The sequence below is a fragment of the Abrus precatorius genome, unplaced genomic scaffold (genome assembly GCF_003935025.1).
Source record: "Abrus precatorius isolate BTA unplaced genomic scaffold, Abrus_2018 Scaffold7, whole genome shotgun sequence".
Classification (NCBI taxonomy): Eukaryota; Viridiplantae; Streptophyta; class Magnoliopsida; order Fabales; family Fabaceae; genus Abrus; species Abrus precatorius.
Window position 1 is genome coordinate 34,749,483 of NW_020874417.1, and position 18,176 is coordinate 34,767,658.

General features: G+C 34.1%; 3 protein-coding genes across 17 annotated transcripts; 1 reads left to right on the forward strand and 2 right to left on the reverse strand.

Annotated features, from left to right (window-relative positions):
- Positions 1 to 1,045: 1,045 nt before the first annotated feature.
- LOC113873350 (CWF19-like protein 2) lies at positions 1,046 to 8,459 on the forward strand. Of its 3 annotated transcripts, XM_027511443.1 has the most exons (11): positions 1,073 to 1,208; positions 1,845 to 1,908; positions 1,994 to 2,268; positions 2,370 to 2,584; positions 2,910 to 3,113; positions 3,209 to 3,376; positions 3,526 to 3,897; positions 4,576 to 4,655; positions 4,983 to 5,346; positions 5,817 to 6,029; positions 6,790 to 8,459. In XM_027511443.1, the coding sequence occupies exons 3-11, from the start codon at positions 2,241 to 2,243 to the stop codon at positions 7,126 to 7,128; spliced, it is 1,983 nt and encodes a 660-aa protein (XP_027367244.1). In that variant the 5' UTR covers positions 1,073 to 1,208; positions 1,845 to 1,908; positions 1,994 to 2,240; the 3' UTR covers positions 7,129 to 8,459. The 3 variants fall into 3 exon arrangements, with proteins under 3 accessions (XP_027367242.1, XP_027367244.1, XP_027367243.1); XM_027511441.1 differs by having other exon boundaries at positions 1,046 to 1,208; positions 1,994 to 2,584; XM_027511442.1 differs by lacking the exon at positions 1,073 to 1,208 and adding an exon at positions 1,224 to 1,404 and having other exon boundaries at positions 1,994 to 2,584.
- Positions 8,106 to 10,563, reverse strand: LOC113873356 (mediator of RNA polymerase II transcription subunit 21-like). Its single transcript, XM_027511452.1, has 4 exons — positions 9,907 to 10,563; positions 9,118 to 9,195; positions 8,944 to 8,995; positions 8,106 to 8,463 (listed from the first exon to the last, which is right to left on the reverse strand). Exons 1-4 carry the CDS (start codon positions 10,111 to 10,113, stop codon positions 8,381 to 8,383), a joined length of 420 nt encoding a protein of 139 aa, XP_027367253.1. The 5' UTR covers positions 10,114 to 10,563; the 3' UTR covers positions 8,106 to 8,380.
- A 2,851-nt stretch (positions 10,564 to 13,414) lies between these two features.
- Positions 13,415 to 18,103, reverse strand: LOC113873348 (probable splicing factor 3A subunit 1). Of its 13 annotated transcripts, none has more exons than XM_027511436.1 (6): positions 17,973 to 18,103; positions 15,226 to 17,491; positions 14,816 to 15,114; positions 14,266 to 14,640; positions 14,076 to 14,144; positions 13,465 to 13,962 (listed from the first exon to the last, which is right to left on the reverse strand). In XM_027511436.1, exons 2-3 carry the CDS (start codon positions 17,395 to 17,397, stop codon positions 14,845 to 14,847), a joined length of 2,442 nt encoding a protein of 813 aa, XP_027367237.1. In that variant the 5' UTR covers positions 17,398 to 17,491; positions 17,973 to 18,103; the 3' UTR covers positions 13,465 to 13,962; positions 14,076 to 14,144; positions 14,266 to 14,640; positions 14,816 to 14,844. The 13 variants fall into 13 exon arrangements, with proteins under 13 accessions (XP_027367236.1, XP_027367232.1, XP_027367235.1 ...); XM_027511437.1 differs by having other exon boundaries at positions 13,566 to 13,962; positions 14,080 to 14,144; positions 17,803 to 17,994; XM_027511435.1 differs by lacking the exon at positions 14,266 to 14,640 and having other exon boundaries at positions 13,415 to 13,962; positions 17,978 to 18,066.
- Positions 18,104 to 18,176: the final 73 nt, after the last annotated feature.

Below are 18,176 nucleotides of genomic sequence, written 5' to 3' on the forward strand. Positions count from 1 at the left end.
TATATTAATATTTTAGCAGAATAGGATCCAAATTTTAATTTAATCTTTATAGAGTAGTGGAATGCCATTAAAAAAAGATTTAAATTTTAATCAATAAACAACATAAAAATATTTAAATAACTATACGTAAGTTCTCTCTCTCTCTCTCTCTCTCTCTCTCTTTTAACTCTCCTAAATCTAAGAAAGAACTACCAAAAGTTGTCGACTCTCCGGTGGACTTCTAAATGGGCCACTCCTTAGATTACAAACTTTAATAATGAAGATTTTGACCCACAAAGTAGCTAAGAAGTGGACTAGGGCCAAGCTAGCCCAGTCCACATGCGATACATCGCATAAATCATTAGTTAATAATAATAATAAAAAAATGTTAGCAACACAAAATATTAACCCGTTTTTTCTAATAGTCTTTTTACTGCTGGATAGAATTTATGTGATTTTCATAAAATTATTTCATTAGATAAGAGGTAAGATTTATAAATTTAATAAGATTTCTATAAAATTTTACTTAATAAGAAAGAGCTAGTTAGAAATATTAAGTAAGAAATTATGATGCCTAGCACTTCCCTCGATTTATGTTTGAGGACTAGGCTTTTATTTCGGACTTTCACAGTTTAAATTATTTCTTGAATTGGGATTTGGGCTCTTTCCCCTAAAAAAGGGGTAAATATATAACAAATAAGTTGAAGTTAAAATACAGATAAATATTTTATGTAAGTCAGCTTAAAATATTAAAAGTTACTTAAAATTTTAAAACAATAGTTTAATCTTATATGATATACTAGCTAACTTATATAATAACTATTATTATTATTATTATTATTCATTTTAGTCATTAACATAGATAAGAAACTAATTCACTTGAATTTAATAATAAAAAATATTTATTTTATCATGTATATTTGACTCTACTTATTTTATTAACCTTGATTAATATTATAGGTCAGTGATTAAAAAAGCATATTATTCTATCAAAAATAAATTTGTATATCTTCATTTTTTTTTCTTTCCTTCGTCCATTAAAAAAAAAAAAAACTGTTTGTCAATTAATCATTTTCCAAAAAAAGAAAAAAGAAAAATGGAGGTTAATAGCTACGACTCTAAACGGCGACGTCTGAAGCAAAGACCCGATCGCAGGTAGCTTTCCTTTCTCCGCGCTCTCTCCTCTCCTCTCGCCGTTGCCGCGCGCCACCTTTTCTAGTTTCGTTAGGGTAAGTTTTTTGTTCACCCTTACTATTCCATTTACGGTTTTTAATTTCAATTTTCTGTTGTTAATCGGTGTTTGAGTTCTGGATAATTTTGCTCTCAAATTTCACTCAATGTTCGCGAACTCATCTCTCTATACCGAAGAAACTCCACCAAAATTCTTCATGTTATCTGGTTCAGTTTGCTAGTGAATGATTTTAGGTCATTATATGTATTTGAAGTCGTTTTATTTGTTTAACCTTGTTAAGTTCAACCTGTTTGTGAATGCATTTTACATTCCATAGAAGTTTGGACATAGAGCTCAAAATACTTATATTTAACTCTCTTTAAAATGATAAATAAAGCTCAAATTTGTAACCTATCATCTGCTCAGAATACTTATATTTGATTGAATTTCGTGCTCAGAATACCCCTCTTCAATTTTATTCATTCTTAACTTTTCTTGCTTTCTTCGTTCGACTGCACCTTTCTCTGTTCACTTGCTATTAATTTCTACTTTTGTTTTTGTCTCTACTTCTGCATGCTTAAGTGTTATTTCAATTGCTATGCCCTCGCTTTTTGCATTTACTTTGCTGGGAATTATTTCAATTAAACAGGCTTATTTATGCGTTTTTTTTTTTCGTATTTTTATTATTATGCAGGCATTGGTACGTTCTAGCAATCTAGAAAATGCTTTCAGGGGTGAAGTTCATTCCCCGTGACCAGGTCAGTGGAGTTAGCATAGCATACTTCTATCATAGTGTCACTGTTATTATTCCCCCATTGCTGTGGCTGATTGTATGTGTACTAGGTGCAAGATGAGGACTTGGATTCTATTTCAAAGGAAAGGAAAAAATCAGATAGTAGGAGGAAAAGGAATAAGAGGAAGAAGGGTAAGAGCTCTCGGTATAGTTCAGATGATGATGATGAGCTTGAAAAGATAAAGAAAGGATCTAGGAAGAAGAAGTGGTATTTGTCCGACGAAGATTCTTACACAACTGAAAGTGAAAGTGAGCAAGATGAAAAGAAGAGGAGGAAATCAAAAGTGAAAAGAGACGATGCTTCGTCATGTGATTCTGGTGAAAGGTCAAAAGCCAGATCAAGATCAAGGAGTAGTAAAAAAGAATATATGTCTGAGGATGAGGAAGACTCTTCATTTTCTACTGATGATAGTGATAGTTTTTCAGGTCGACGAGGGAAGCAGCAAAAGTCAGATAGAAAAGATGGGAGTAAGAGGAACAAGATTAAAGGCAAAGCTACAAGTGTCGAAGGAGATTCTATGAGTGAGAGGGAAATTGCAAGAAAAGATATGGGATTGGATTGGATGCTTAGGGCTGAAAGTATGAGGCCTGCAATTTCAGAAACAAAAAAGGAATTGTCAGAGGAGGTTCCAGTTGAGGAGGTATGTCTCAATGTTAATTTCTTTCCCTCTCATCTGCAAAAATGTCTAGCTGTCTTGGCAGGTTCTATATTTATTTATTTATTCTGTCCTCAAAGGAGGACACATTGTTATATGTTTATTAATTCTTGTTACTTCTATATGAATTGATAATATTTATCATTTGTTTCAGTATGTTTTTATTTGAAGTGTTGAATTAGTGACCAGAGTTTCACTTTCCCTGTTGACTCCATTAATTGAAGTTTTTGTCCATTTATGGTCTGCTTAAACGTTTTCATTTAGTTTGCATGTAAGGTGATAAAAGGACTAAGTTTATTTTCTTTTTCAGTCAAAGAAGGTGAATCCCAAGGAATTGAATCCATATCTCAAGGATAATGGAAGTGGTTACCCAGAAGAAAGTGATGGAGCTAAAGTTGGTGCTGACCAACTTCTATCTTCTTCACTTGTTGGGGACGGAGGAGCAAGTTGGAGGCTCAAAGCTTTAAAGCGTGCACAAGAGCAAGCAGCTCGAGAAGGAGGAAACATTCATGAGGTTTTATGCCTTGCTTTACAGATATTCCTTGTTTCTATATATGAAATAGCTTTGTCCATCTTGTAAAATTTTTGCTTCTTATTATACGTGTGCAGATTATGGAAGAAAGGTGGGGTTCTCTTGGTGAGTTTACTGCATCTGTTGCATCTCATGCAGCTGCCCCAGCTCGTGCTCATCTACGTGCAATAAAAAATAGACAAAAAGGGATAACTGAAGAAAATTTACCAGATTCTGACAAGCATGGTCGAAGGGATTCTAAAAGGGTAACTTTGAAAACGAAAAGAGAACTATTTCAATTTTCTTTCTTGTTCCTTCTATGGGTTTTACATTAAACAAATAATATCAATTTTTCTGGAATTCTGAAGCATATTCCACTACACTTCACTGACTTTGGCTAATGAAACGCCACCAGGACTACTTAAAGGATGTTTCTGTTCGAGACCATAAAATGAAAACACCTAAAGTTCAAGATTCTTTATCTTGGGGAAAGCGAAAGAGCCAACGTGCTGTAGCTGAGGGTGCTGGGGTCATCTCTGCTGCAGCGTCTAGCCTAAATAAGTTTGCGAATGATGGAAGCTTTATGCATGATTTTGTTAGCAAGACCAATAATAATTCTGATGGCTCTGTTTTGGAAAGTGTTGAATTGGAAAAGGTTTCATCAGAAGCAAACACACCTGTTGAAAGAAGTGAAATAGTCAAGAATGAGATGAGTGCAAACCAGTTGGCGGCTAAGGCTATGCAACTTCGTTTGAAAGGAAAGCATCAAGAAGCTGAAAAACTGATGGTAAGTCCATAAAATAAGAGAATATGCCTTCTTTTCTATACTTTCTGACTTTGTTTGCCTCTTATCAATTTTTTGAGCTCGAAACTAATGCATCATGGTTTGTTTTTCTTAACAAATTTGTGCACCTGTTCAGTATTGAATTTGGCATAATGTTCAAACTGTTTTCTCAGATAAGTGTTTCGATGTATGTGATTTTGACCCTTAATCCAGAATTAGGACAAACCAGGTTTCTCTGGTTCAGGTGCCTTGAAAAGTCTATAATGATTAATGAATTATAAATGCATCCAGGGTTTCTCCAGACCATGCAGCATTGACAAATTTGCTTTTCATCAGTATTCGTTATTGTTTATAAAATTTTCTGTGACATATTGGTTTATCACTTGTGCTGAAATTATACATTTTACACTTTCTGGACTTCTTTTTCATGTTATCTATACCTTTTCTCGGGAGGGTGATTTGTGAGAAGATGGTAAGAAACTGGGGAGTAGTTGAAAAATTTCTAGCCTTGTAAGAGAACAATATCTGCCTTTGCCTATTGCTTTTATTTTATATTACTTTGGGAGAAGGTGGGACTAGCCTAGTCTATTGTGTTTATTTATTGCCTACAAAACATATTCTTCTGGTTTTATGATTATTTTGATTTCATTGTCTGGTTTTTGCTCTCACTTTGGCGGGCAGCAAGAAGCAAAAGTTACTAATGCAAAGCAGGGAAATCAAGATAATACAATTAGATCCAGAACTGGGGGAAGTTCTAGCAGGTATTTTGCTGTCTTCAAATTCTGTACATATGTTATTTTGTTCCCGTTAGTCCCATACACACTTGATTTATTCATTTCTTATGTGAAAACATCCTGTCCAAGGTGAAATTTCTCTTATTGCAGCAAAATAGAGGGTGACTTTGTCTTCTTTTTTTTTTGTTTTTTGCGTTTCTCTATTCTTAATAAGTTTGTGAACATATTTGATGTAGTGCTATTTTTATTATTATTATTATTATTATTATTATTATTGGTTTCTACAGCATTATTTATTCTTGTGAACTTTCATTATTCCATATGGTTTTAATGGTGACTTCTTACCCTTTATAGGTATGCTATGCAGAAGATATCTGCTGAGCAGAAGAAAGGAGAGGATGATGCTGATATGCATCTTGCTTACAAAATAATGCAGAACAAGCAGTTCAAGGTTTCTACTCAGGCTGATGATGAATATGACTTTGAAGATGGTCCAAGCAGGAAGAGTAGAAAGAAGCAAGGAGGTGATGACCACAAGATTAATCAAAAAAAGATGAATGCAAATCGATTCTTGACTCAGCAAGAGCGCTGCCTCTTTTGTTTAGAGAATCGAAATCGGCCCATGCATCTTGTTGTTTCAATTGCAAATTTCACATATCTTATGTTGCCACAGTGGCAGCCTGTGGTGCCTGGTCATTGCTGCATTTTACCCATTCAGGTGAGTTCAATTTCTATTACTGTTAAGTGTTTATTTTGGAGTTCATGCTGGTCAAAAGCAATATGGGGTTGATTAAATTCTTTAGTTGATGGTTTTTCATACGGAAAAAGATGCCAATTAACAATGTTTGCAACATGTGAAGATTTTCCTTCGTGACTAGAACCGTTCTTAAATAAATGATGCGGATCCAGGAAAAATCCAAATAGAATTTAGTAATGAGGATTAAAGTGTATTTCATGCTACTTTCTTGAAATTGTGATCACAATTTGGTAAAATGAAATATTCCTGCTTGCATTGGAAGTAACATTGAGTTGTCTAAATGTGATGCAAATTGAAAGTGGTCAACTGATTTTTGGGTTAGTTGATTTGTGTAATTATATATATATATATATATATGTATATGTATTTTTTTTATTTTATTTTTGTGGAATTTTACACTTACAACTTTGTCTTACCGTTTTGTATGACAGCATGAATCAGCTACTAGAACAGTGGATGATAATGTGTGGACAGAAATTCGAAACTTCAAGAAGTGCCTGATTATGATGTTTGCTAAGCAAGAGAAGGAGGTAGTGTTTCTTGAAACTGTGATGGGATTGGCACAACAACGTCGGCACTGTATGGTTGAGTGCATTCCTTTACCCCAAGAAATTGCTAAAGAGGCTCCTTTATACTTTAAAAAGGTGAGATGCCTAACATCGTTTTCTTGTGTTATACTGAATTGTGTACTTATCTCTTCTGAACCAATGCTATGCATCGTATAAAATGAACTATTAATCTATTAGGTTGCATGGTTATATCACTACTTTGTTTCTAAAAGCCAGCACAAAGTTAATCACCTAGTGTTTCTTTCTTGGTTTCTTGAGAGTTGAGTCAATGAATTGTTATATCAGTGTATGTGGTCATATCTAATGCTTGTGTAGAGATGCTGGGATTTGTTTCCATAGGGTATAAAGGACCAAACCTTGCAATTTAGAAGCCTTACTTCAGAGAGACGTCTGTAACTAATGGTTAAACTTGGGAACAGAGATCCTTTTGAGTAATTAGATTAAGATCTACCATGTGAAGTGTCTGCAGTGATACTCTCCTAGTTTGATCTATATCTTCCGTGACATTCTCATGTGTTTTGATGGGAAGCTGAAATTCTTTCTGGACTTGGGTTTTGTCCCATCTTAAAAAGAATAGAAATTAGTGTATGGGATTTGATTTGAGGGATTAGGTCATTCTAGGAATGGCTCTTTAGCAATTCTATTATCACTTAATTTACCCAGTTTTTACCTTGAGATTATTGGTATTCATTCCAGTGCTTTCGATAAAAGATCCTTTGGATATTGTGCTTTGTAGTTGTTGACGACACTTCTTTTTATCCTTCATATTTTCATTAAATCTTAATCTTTGTGTATTTCAAAATTCTAAACTCTTTTGAAATTGAGTTCATCACAGGCAATTGATGAAGCTGAAGATGAGTGGAGCCAACACAATGCGAAGAAACTTATTGATACAAGTCAAAAGGGATTGCGCAATTCAATTCCCAAGCACTTTCCGTATTTCCACGTTGAATTTGGTCTAAACAAGGGTTTTGTCCATGTTATTGACGATGAAAAGCAATTCAAGAGCAGCCTTGGCTTGAATGTAATAAGAGGCATGTTACATTTGGCAGAGGAGGACATGTATAGGCGTCGACGGTATGAGGCAGTGGAGGTACAAAAGCAAGCAGTTGCTAGCTTTTCCCAAGAGTGGGATCATTTTGATTGGACAAAACAGCTTCATGGAACATCTTAACGGCACATTTTACAGATTAGACCACTTTGACTTCTCGTGAATTATGTTAAATATAGGGTAACCTCGCTCATGATCTGTGGCATACTATAAGTTAATATACGTTCACTGACAAAAATGAGTTTTGCATGGTAACACCCTCCTTTCAATAAAAAAAAAACGAAGTGAAAGAATGTTTACTCATTGTTCATGTAAAAGCGTTCAGCTCACCGATCAGTTATTCCACTCGTTACAAGAATGGGTGGTAGCTTTCATTTCCAATCAGGTGCAGAATAGTTGGCCAATAATTTATGATAATAGGTGTGATTAACAAACATTGATTGCGAGCAGTAGAATAAACTCCCAGGAAGATATCCAATAAGAATCCCTTTTTTCCTATTTACTGAAAAATGAAATAATTGCTATTTACTTGGCAATAAAATGCTTGTTTTGAAATCAATTAAATTATGTTTAAAAGATTTGGAACTATATTCAGACAGTACAACATTCATGAAATGTTTAGAGTATGCCGCGATGTTTATACAGCGCTTCATTTTCCTTTCTTCTGACCAGATCGAAGAGTGCTTGCTATTAAAAGCACTCTTATCTAACTAAGGAAAATAAAATATGCCTTACTATGCAACAGAGCTTACTATACCCTTCACCCCCAAGCTGCCAATATTACAATGAAATATGATTAAAAAATTCATTTAAAATAGAAGAAAATTGAATCTATGGCCACTCATGTTTTAATTTTTTTTATATCGTAAAAGTATATTTTAATAGCAACAACAGATGATAAATGTCACCAGTTATGCATGCTAGTTTCAAACAATTGCAGCAATTGATGTTTAGGCAACATATCAAGTACTAATATGTTCTAAGCTTCTTCTTTTTTTTATGCATGACTTTACTCAGTAAATGATATTAAATCACACAAGTACATGAGCTCACTCTCAAATTATCACACTATAAAATGTCTACTTTGTGGAGCTTATGTGAACAAAGATGGTATTGATGAAAACACCTAACAGGAATATAAGCCTTTCCTACGGGAAGAACAATATAACTACCAGTATCTTGACCGTTACGCAGCTCTTGCAAACGTATGTGTCATACGCAAGTTACAACATATGAAATAATACTGCTATTTCAGGCAGCCAAGCCTTCATGCAAAAAAGGAAATCCTCCTGCAGCAGGCACCGCTTTGTGTCAAGATAAGATGGTTCTAAGTTGTAGCCTAATTCGTCTCTGACCTTGCCAGGAACACAAGTAACTAATTGACATCTGGTTTCTTCAAGTTCAAACAATTATCTGATGCTTGCCTAAACAGATCCTGAACTTGATTTAATTCCTTCTCTGACATCAAGAACAGAGTGTTAGGCAGTCGCATACTTTCTCAACATCCTACAGTCCATAAAAGCATAAATCATTTATTATTTTAAAAAATTTTCATTTTCAGTACAAACAATAAGTGAATGCACAATACAACTCTCATTACTTTTAGGAACTTGGTTTCAATATGAATCCATACAAAGCCAACCACAGATGAATGTCAGCCGTTACCAAATTACTACAGCTGTACAGGCCTACAAAATGCTCAATACATGAACAAACCCCTTTGGTATTTTCCATTGTTCATCAAATTAAACACAATGCTGATATTTGCTACACATGAAAGTTATGCACCAGGACATCTTTTTCAAAGAATATTACTGATCCAAGAACTTCACAAATTTATTTTTGCTATTTAACTCGAATTTACCCTTTCATGTGTTGTAAAGAGAAATCAAGATAGAAGTTCAGACTTCAGAGATAAACAGGAATCTGGACACAGACCTGCAGCTTCTAATTGCTTCTGAAGTTCTTGGCCTATTGCATCATTTTCAGCCTGAAAGGTAGATCCATAAACAATGTAAAATCATAAACACTGTTTGTTACAATTAAACTACTCATTATTAACTACACCAATCAATCACATAAGGAACAGTCCGTGAGCTGTGAGTTCCATACTTGTAGTTCAGCAATCCTCTTAAGCTGTGCTTCTTCACCTGACTCAGATATTGGAAGCGCTGCAACCAAAGCATCAAACTGCAGAAGAAACCACATATATTTTCAATGGACCACTCATGAGCGAACTAATAAAATTATTAGTTCAAAATAGAAGACATAAGGCATGATACATAATGAGGTACAAGTGTGAAAAACAGTAAAAATAGAGGCTAGACTCTAATTGTTTAATTTGGTTATATGCATATGGTCAATATTGGTTTAAAATTTCTGAACTGGCACCATGCAACTGGAATACTGGATACCACACCTTGTTTATCTACTATTGTTAGGATTGGTCATAGAGAAGAAAGATGAGAGAATATGACAGAGAATGAAAGAATTCTGTTGTTCTGTGAAAGAACCAAGGTGCTGAATCACCTTCCAAGGGTTCCCCCTTTTTCAACTGAATTACTCAACGTACTAAGCATTAGCACTTCACCACATTTGGGCAGTATTCTTTAAGATATATGAATTCTACATTTCCATATTTGCAGCTTCTTAGAAAGTTTCTAAACATATTTATCTTTGATATATTTTCTTATACTTGCTTAGCTGCTAACGATTTTATACGTCATTTTAACAATCCTTAGAATATAATTTTATTTTGCAATATATATCTAGTGTGTTGTGTTCTTTGAGGCATGGATCGGCTTCATAGTCTAGTAGTAACAAACTACAACCTCTCTTCACCGGCGTCAACTCAGTATCATATACTATACACCTTTTCACTTTTAACTAAATGCCACATACCTGCTTAGCAGCCTTCACCAAAGCAGCACTCATCTGCTTTGGCTGTTCAGAAAAATTTGCCCCATCCTCCGCTGGATGCGCGGGTGGTTCAGGATAATTTGGCGATAGACGATTAGGAGGGGCATCCCTTTGCAATGTACCAATGGTATTAAAAACTAAATGCGCTATCAAGTTAACCTGTTCTTGTAACTGAGAGATTATATCCATTACAAGAGCAACTTTCCCAAGGAAATTTTGACTTGCGAAAATTTAACTGCTACGTGTATAAGAAACACAAAGGTCATCTGTATGTATATGTATATGCACGCACGCACAAGTATACATATTCAAAATTGCATTGGCTTTAAAATTCGATTTCAGCATTCAAGAATCAACAAACACAGCTTTACAATACATTCTGGAACTCAAATCTAAACTCACGCAGTTATGAGAATGAAGAACCATAACCTAATTCTTGCAATTGCAATATTTGCAGTATTATCACACACAAGGAAACCATAAAAAAAAAAAAGAAAAAAAGCAGCGTGTGTTGAAGGAACGAAGTTCAGTTAAGAAGAGGAAATCAATCGAAGAAATAACGCAGAGTTGTTCGTTCAACAACGCCTATACGAATTATGCGGATATCTATCATTATTACAATTTTAATCGAAAAAGAAGAAAATCCATTCTCTGAAGTAGAAATTACCGATGGATGAGTGTACAGTGATGAATTCTCGTTGCTTCCTTTCACTTCCAATTCACAGGGAGTAAGAATTGTGCCTCCCCTTTCTTTTCCCTTACACTTAAAACTAGTAAGAAAATATGTTTTTTAGGTTAAAAATTAACACATTACTCTATAAATTATTTTAATTTTTTTTATATTTTAAAATTTGTATTTATTTATTTTTATTTACAAATTATTTTCTATCTAGTTCTTCGATTAAGTTTCTGAAAGACCAAATATTATTTTATCTCTGTTAAAGTATATGAAAGTAAACGAAAACATTTAAATAATACAAAATTAAATCATTAATTTGATTATTAAGTAGTTCTATGAATCATTTGAAAAATTTTAAATACGTCCCTATATTTTAACAGGGACTAGCAATTTTTTCGTGTATAATATGAATTTTTAAATAAAAATAAATTAAAAAACAGTAAACATTTGTGTTAAATTAATAAAAAAATATTTGTTTTACTATTTTTATATAAAATATTTTAAAAAATAGAGATAAAAATATTTTTAAAACTAAATAGTTTCTTAAATTTATAATAATTAATTTATTTTAATTTGACACTTGTAATAGAATGGTCATATAACCTCATTTTACTTAAAATAAAATGTAATTTATTTTTCATTTTTAAGAATTTATACAAAAATTAGTGAAAATTAGATATTTTGTATAAAAACAAGAAACATAATAAAAATATGATAACGGATAGTTTTATGATTAAAAGTAAAAATAAAAAATGAAAATAATAAGACCGTAAGAAATCAAACAAATTTGTTTATTTTGGAGCTATTTTCTTAATTTTAACACAACAACAAACCAGAAAAAATAAAAATAGTGATAAAACAAATGATATGACAGTATAAAAGATAAAAAATATCATTATAAATTTTTTTTAAAATAATATAACCAATAACAAATAAGATAAAATTTACATACCATTTTTTAAGTACTATTTCTGTTATTTATTAACAAATTATAAATTTATTTTAATAAAACTTATATTTAATGATTTATGAATTATTAAAATTAAAATTAAAAATACTTACAATATTTCATTTAAAATTCATTGGCTTGTTTAGTATATGGAATTAGAATTAACGTTCAAGCTATAATTCTAATTCCAATTTTATTATAATTGAAATTAATTTAGAATATAATTTTATATTTAACATATTTAAAGAATTAGAATTCTAAATTGAAATAAAATTTTATAATATAATGTAAGATTTTTTTTAAATTAATTTTGTACTAAAAATTTATTTAATAAATTTTTTAAAAATAATGTGTTAAGTAAAAATACAAAAACAATTATTAAATAAATTTTTAAAGATGATATAATTAAATAATAATTGATTTTTTTTTAAAAAAATCATGATACAATAGATTTATTTTTTATATTTAATTTATAATTAAAATTTAATATTATGTTATGAATTATCTTTCTTATAAATTAGATGAAAGTATACGAATGCTGACATTTATAACACCATGAGATAAAGTAGCATAAACATACATAAATGTAAAAAAGAAGAAAGAATGAATAAAATTTTTAAAGAAAGAGTATATTTTATAATATTAGAAATTCAAATTTTTAAAGTATAACCTAGGAATTAAAGTGGACTAATGATTAAAATTTTAAAAATCAATTCCAATTCTACCGTATAATTTCATACTCAGGTACTAATATTTAGTTCCTAACATTTTCACAATTTAAAGATTTAATCTGTATAAATTAAGCCCAGTTAAGTTATAGTACGATTTGCTGGTAGCACGTTTGTGGAAGCTCTCACAAGAAGCCTATATTTTAAGAATACCAATTCTTGAAATTGGTATTAAAAACCTGAAGTTCAGCACTGCGACCATCCATGGTCTAATATGCAATTCGGAGGCTTTCGTGTTCCCTGCTTGCAGCTTGTTGCGTTGAAAAATCTGGTACTACTTTTTTCCCGTGCATACACGGGCTACCCTTCCCTCAAGAATAGCATTGGCATCGAAAATAGTATATTATGTCTTTTTTATAACTTATTAACCTTATTTTGCTATAAAATGTCATTCATTTTACCTACAACATTTCTTAAAATTTTTATTACTTTTTTCTTTGGATTTTAACTTTGTTGCAATCAACAGTTTTATTGGCGATGCCTTAAGAAATAGTTCACTTCCTACTGAAGTTAGGAATATATTTTTGATGTGATCAATTTATAAGCAAATATTTATTAACTAACATTTATCCAACCAAGTGAAAAACATCATTTTCATAATTTAAAGATAAATACTTTTATGTTATTTTTTAAATCGTCCAAAAATCATTTGCACAGGTCAGGAGGTTGAAAGTTTTAGGTTTGTTTAAAGAATGATGACAAAAAACGTTGATGATTACCGTTGCAAAAATCTATTCTTTAAAGGACTAAATTGAATATTTATTTTCTTTTATAATACAGCAATTAATCTAAAATGAAAGCTCAACTGCAATTAACAGTCCCCATCCTATGATCCAAAATCCATACCAAATGAAACTCAAATCTTTCTATATCCTGACTCTGCAAAAGAATCAAACGGAAACGTTTCTTTCTATTTTGAGTTGGGTGAGAGGACTTGAACCGCTCACCGACTCCCTCATATCCTCACCTCAAGCTTAATAATGACTTGTTGCTTAGCTTAGTACAATCCCCAGTTACTATAAATGGTGCAGTAATGTAAAAGGCGCATACATAATTAAATACTTGCTTAATAGTTTTTTAAAAATAATGACTTGTACTATATAATTTATTAGCACAAACAAAAAACAACTTATTATAATAAATTATACTATAAAATTATTGAAATAAACTTAAAAGAACTTTCAAGAATCATAAATTAATTCTACAAGGTTTTTCGACAGACCCAAAATCTTTTAAAGGTTACCAAAAAGGTGCAAAATAGCATACTGTAAGAAAAGTCATAATCCTAGCAATTTGCGAAACAGAATCGTGTCAAACTTCAATGAGTTTAGCCATCAGAGTTGCTGTCCCGTTTCCACAACTCAAGTAACCTAATGAACAAAAAAGAAATAATGAACACTAGAGCTACCAGGCTAAACCAGTCTCGAACTTGTGAAGCCATAGAGTCAAACAAGGGGCTCCAATCCATCATACTAACAATCTCACGCAGAGAGAAATGAAGATACAAAGGCACAGAGCAAATTGTAGCTCAAATCAACTATAGCAGAATAGGATTTAACATGACCAACTAATCTCAATCAAGATCATCGGCAAGTGATCTCAAACTGAAAGTTCCATAAGATATCCCCCAAAAGATGAAATGTGAATCCGTGCCTTCTCTAAATTACCAAACCTGGTCCGTTCTGCAATAAATTGGCAGGTACAAACTGCCATCAGAACAAAACTTGCAAAAAAGTAGTAAAGGATCTTAATGTAAGGATTATAACAGCACAAAAAAGATTGTTGACCATTCTACCTGCCTCATCCCATTCACAAACACATAAGGCTAAGTTGCACAGCCTTTCCCACATGTCCAAGTAGAATTCTGTTATGACAAAACAGAAAAATCAAAAAACAACCGGACCAAAACTGGAAATAATCTAGGTTAAGGATATATATAACGGCAAAATAAAACCTCACGTGACTAAACCCCAAACAAGACACACCAGTTAAAGATAAATATGCTCAGCAACTGAAACGGCCTTCTAACCAACTGTCCAATTATGTTCTTGTATGAACATATCCAACATAAGACAAAACCTAAACACTAAGGCAAAGACAAAAAACCCTAAATCATCACTTCACATTGATATTGCAAGAATGTTGAAAATGAACAAAATTTTAAAATATATGTAAATGATCCCCTCCCTGACAGCAATGGAGCTTCGATCAAAAACAAATCATTAACTTAGCAATAAACCAACTGAAATTCAAAATAAAACAATAATCAGTGAAACAAATAATTTGTCTTGATCAGATTAGATAAAGGAACTCCACTACTTCCCATTCCCCTCAAGAGATAAGCGCCAAGGTGCCAAAATCTGTATTCCAGAATTAACATCAGTCTTCAAGACAACAGTAAATCCTTCAAGAAGTCTCACAGTACAATAAATATAAGGTATTCAACATAAAATTCATGAAAATAAATAACATCATGTAGTCTATCAATACTATAAGAATCCATATGCCTCATGATAAGGCAAAGATTACAACAACCTTCTTGAATGGTAATGCAAGAAATATGCTCATTTCTTTCTACCACCACGCTCTCTTAAGGTGAGGGCAAGTGTTTCTCCTCCACCAACGTTGTAATGGGCAAGTGACATGTTATCCTTGAGAAAGCCTGGTTTTCCACTCAGTTTCTGTTTGTTAGCTGGAAGCTGTATCTCCCCGGCAATTTTTTCCTTTAGACTGCCAACAGTTTCAGACAAAGATTGAACTGTAATTTCCAGAACTTGTCCTTTGAGATTTCCTTCGTCAACATTAGGAACAGATATGCTGATGCGAACAGGTCCCTAGAGTAAACAAAGCATAATGCCAGTTAGGACAGACAAAATAGCATTCACGATAAATATGTTGCTATATACATTAAAACGATACTAATTGTTAAATTGGTATGCCCATACCGGATGTTGGGCCAGAAATTGATCTTCAGGGATCAGAGCAGAATCATCAAGCTTCTGCCTCTTTGGTTCCGGTTCATCTGGGAGAGGGGGAGGAGCTTCCTCTGGTGGAGGTGGCGGTGGCACTCCTTGAGGCAAAGGTGGTGGATGCATCATAGGCATACCTGATGGTGGAACAGAAAGAGGAACAAAAGGTCGAGGAACTGGAACAGGAGTAAACTGAGATCCTGGTGGTGGAGGTATGGGAATTCCTTGGCTATTCATAGGAATTGATGGATGCATTGGGGGCGGTTGACCAGCCATGACTGGCTGCTGTCCAGAAGTCATTGGCATTGGAGGAGGGGGAGCTGGCCGAACAGAAGAAATCATGGGAACGACTGGGGGTCTGGGAGGAGGAATTGGAAGGGCACCACTATTAGGAGCAGAATATTGGACAGGAACACGGGGAAGATTCAATGCCAGTCCAGGTGGTGGTGGAAGAGGACGAACTAAAGGCATACCAGGTCTTGGAGGAGGTGCAGCAGGACCAAGAAGGTTCTTGATTTCATTATTAGAAGCATCATTTGGATCCTCACCTCCAATATTCTGTGACATGGCTTGGTTTGCAGTGCGGCCAATGCTACCAGTGTGACCATCCCATATAACCTGCTTAGGTTGCTCATCATTTTTCTTCTCAATCTCTGCCTTGACAGCATTGGAAACCTCTTCCTCCGTAGTACCAAAGATATCAGGACGGGTCCGAGCAAGTCCAACAATGTTTCTTGAGATTTCATCATCCGCAGCCAGAGTTGTCTCTCGAATTTTGGCAAACATCCTTTCTTTTTGTTCTTTGTACTTGGGATCAATGAGAGAAATTCGCATATGTTCCGACATTTCACTAATAGGAATTAGCTCACCAGTGATAGGAGAAACAACAAACTTGGTTGGATCTCTTTCTGCAGGAATCCTCTCCTCAGGTCTCTTCCAGTTCTTCACAATCCTCATTGGTGGTTCAGGATCTTCAGTAACCCTCACTTCATTTTGCTTCCCATCATCATTATCTTCCAAACTAGCAGCTCGCATGCCCTCTTCAACAAGCTGGGCCTCTTCCTCATCCATTTCCATTTCAACCTCCTTTCCTGGCTCAACAATATCCTCTTCCATGGCTGTCATCTTGCTTCTCCTTATAACCTCCTCAATAGTCATTGGAGGAGGTAATTCTTCATCCTCATCATCAACAAAATCTATTGTTTCAACCACCACAAAATCATGCCAATCAATCATAGCCATTTGTATCCTTTCCTGCTCTATCTCATCCTCAGCCTTTTGCCTAGCTTGCTCTTGTGAACGCTCCCATTCCAGCCTATTCACACACCTTTCAAGGACAGTAGTCATGTCAGAGACACTCTTCTTCAGCTTCTCTGTCAAACCCTTTGGAGGCATCAAAACCTTTGAATATGCATCAGCAAGGGAAGTAAAAAATGTAAACATGCTGTGGGTTGGTTTTAAAAAATGGAATTGGGGGTTGTTAACTTCTCTACTTGTCAAGCCTGTCAAAAAAGATTTCCCATTTCGGGCCACAAACTGTGCTGTAAGCTTTATAATATCCAGCTCTTCCCCTGTAATTCCTTCAGGAAGCCTAACAGTATACTGCTCGGCTTCAGGGGGTTCAAGTACTTTCCTTACAGGTTTAAACTGGGCAGAAACATCAGGCTTTTCTGCTGCTACTACACCATTACTATCAGGCGTTGGTGCAGACGGGACAGATTCAGGAATAGCTGAATCTGCAGGCAGCGACAGAGGTTGCAGTGAAGAAGACTGATTCTGAGCACGAAATTCAGTCAACCGGTGTTGGTAATACGCATGATAAGGATCTGATGAGTTCAAGAAATTGAACTTGACATTGCCGGTGTTATTTGCAATAATCCTCTTTTCAAATTCTGGACCATTTTTAGCCACAAACTGGGCAGTTTTATCAACAATGGTTCTAATGTCAGGAGGGGGATGTATAATTCCAATAGTTCTAGTGTGGGTGGCAACTGTTGCCGGTACCGGAACAGAAGCTAAATTTTTCTGCTCCTCGTTAGAGAATTTCTCATCCCTCTCATTCTCAGAGAGTTGAGCCTCAGGGAGAGGACCTAGATTTCCATCAGAAGGAGGAGCAGGAAGAGGCAATATAGGCAATGAACCTAACATGATGTGAATTACTAAAACACTGAAAAACTTCTATGTATTCATGTAAAGCAAAAATGAAAGAAACACCAAAGCAGCCTCTTGCTAACAGAACCCCCTGCAATGAAAACAAAAGAAAGTAAAGTATAGCTCAGATTAAATTAATTGAACTTATCATGCTCGAGAAGTAGGTAACAATCACACAAAATCATGCTTTACATGAAGCCCTGAGTGGAAAACACCTCCACTACTATTTCACACAACAACAAAAACCCTAATACAAGATTATTGATGATACATATTATAATAAATAAACACAATACATAGACTCCGCTTTTATTCGGATGTAAATTAAAATAGAAAATTTTCACTTTATTGAAATCGAGAGGTGGTAATAAAACGAAAAGAAGAAAAAAAATTCTTATTTACCAGATTCTTCCGCGCAAAGCGAGTGAAAAAGAATCTAAACGAAATTGAATCGTGGAGAGAAGAAGAAACAATGTTTGGTGGTACAAGGTAAACGGCGAAACAGAAAAAGAGAACGAAAACAATGAATGTGTTAACTGCGGAAAAGAAAAACGAAGAATTGTGGAGAAGACCTTACTGTGGAGCATAAGGGTTGGGATCTTCTCTTCCCAAACTGTTCCTAAATTCCAGAGACTGGGCTCTTATCATCTACCATCTACCATCTACAAGTCCGTTCCTTCAATGGGTTGAGCTTACTAAGGCCCAAACCTGATTACCGACTTACCGTATTCATTTATCACGTGCAGATTAAAATATTTAGAGTTTTTGGTTTTACA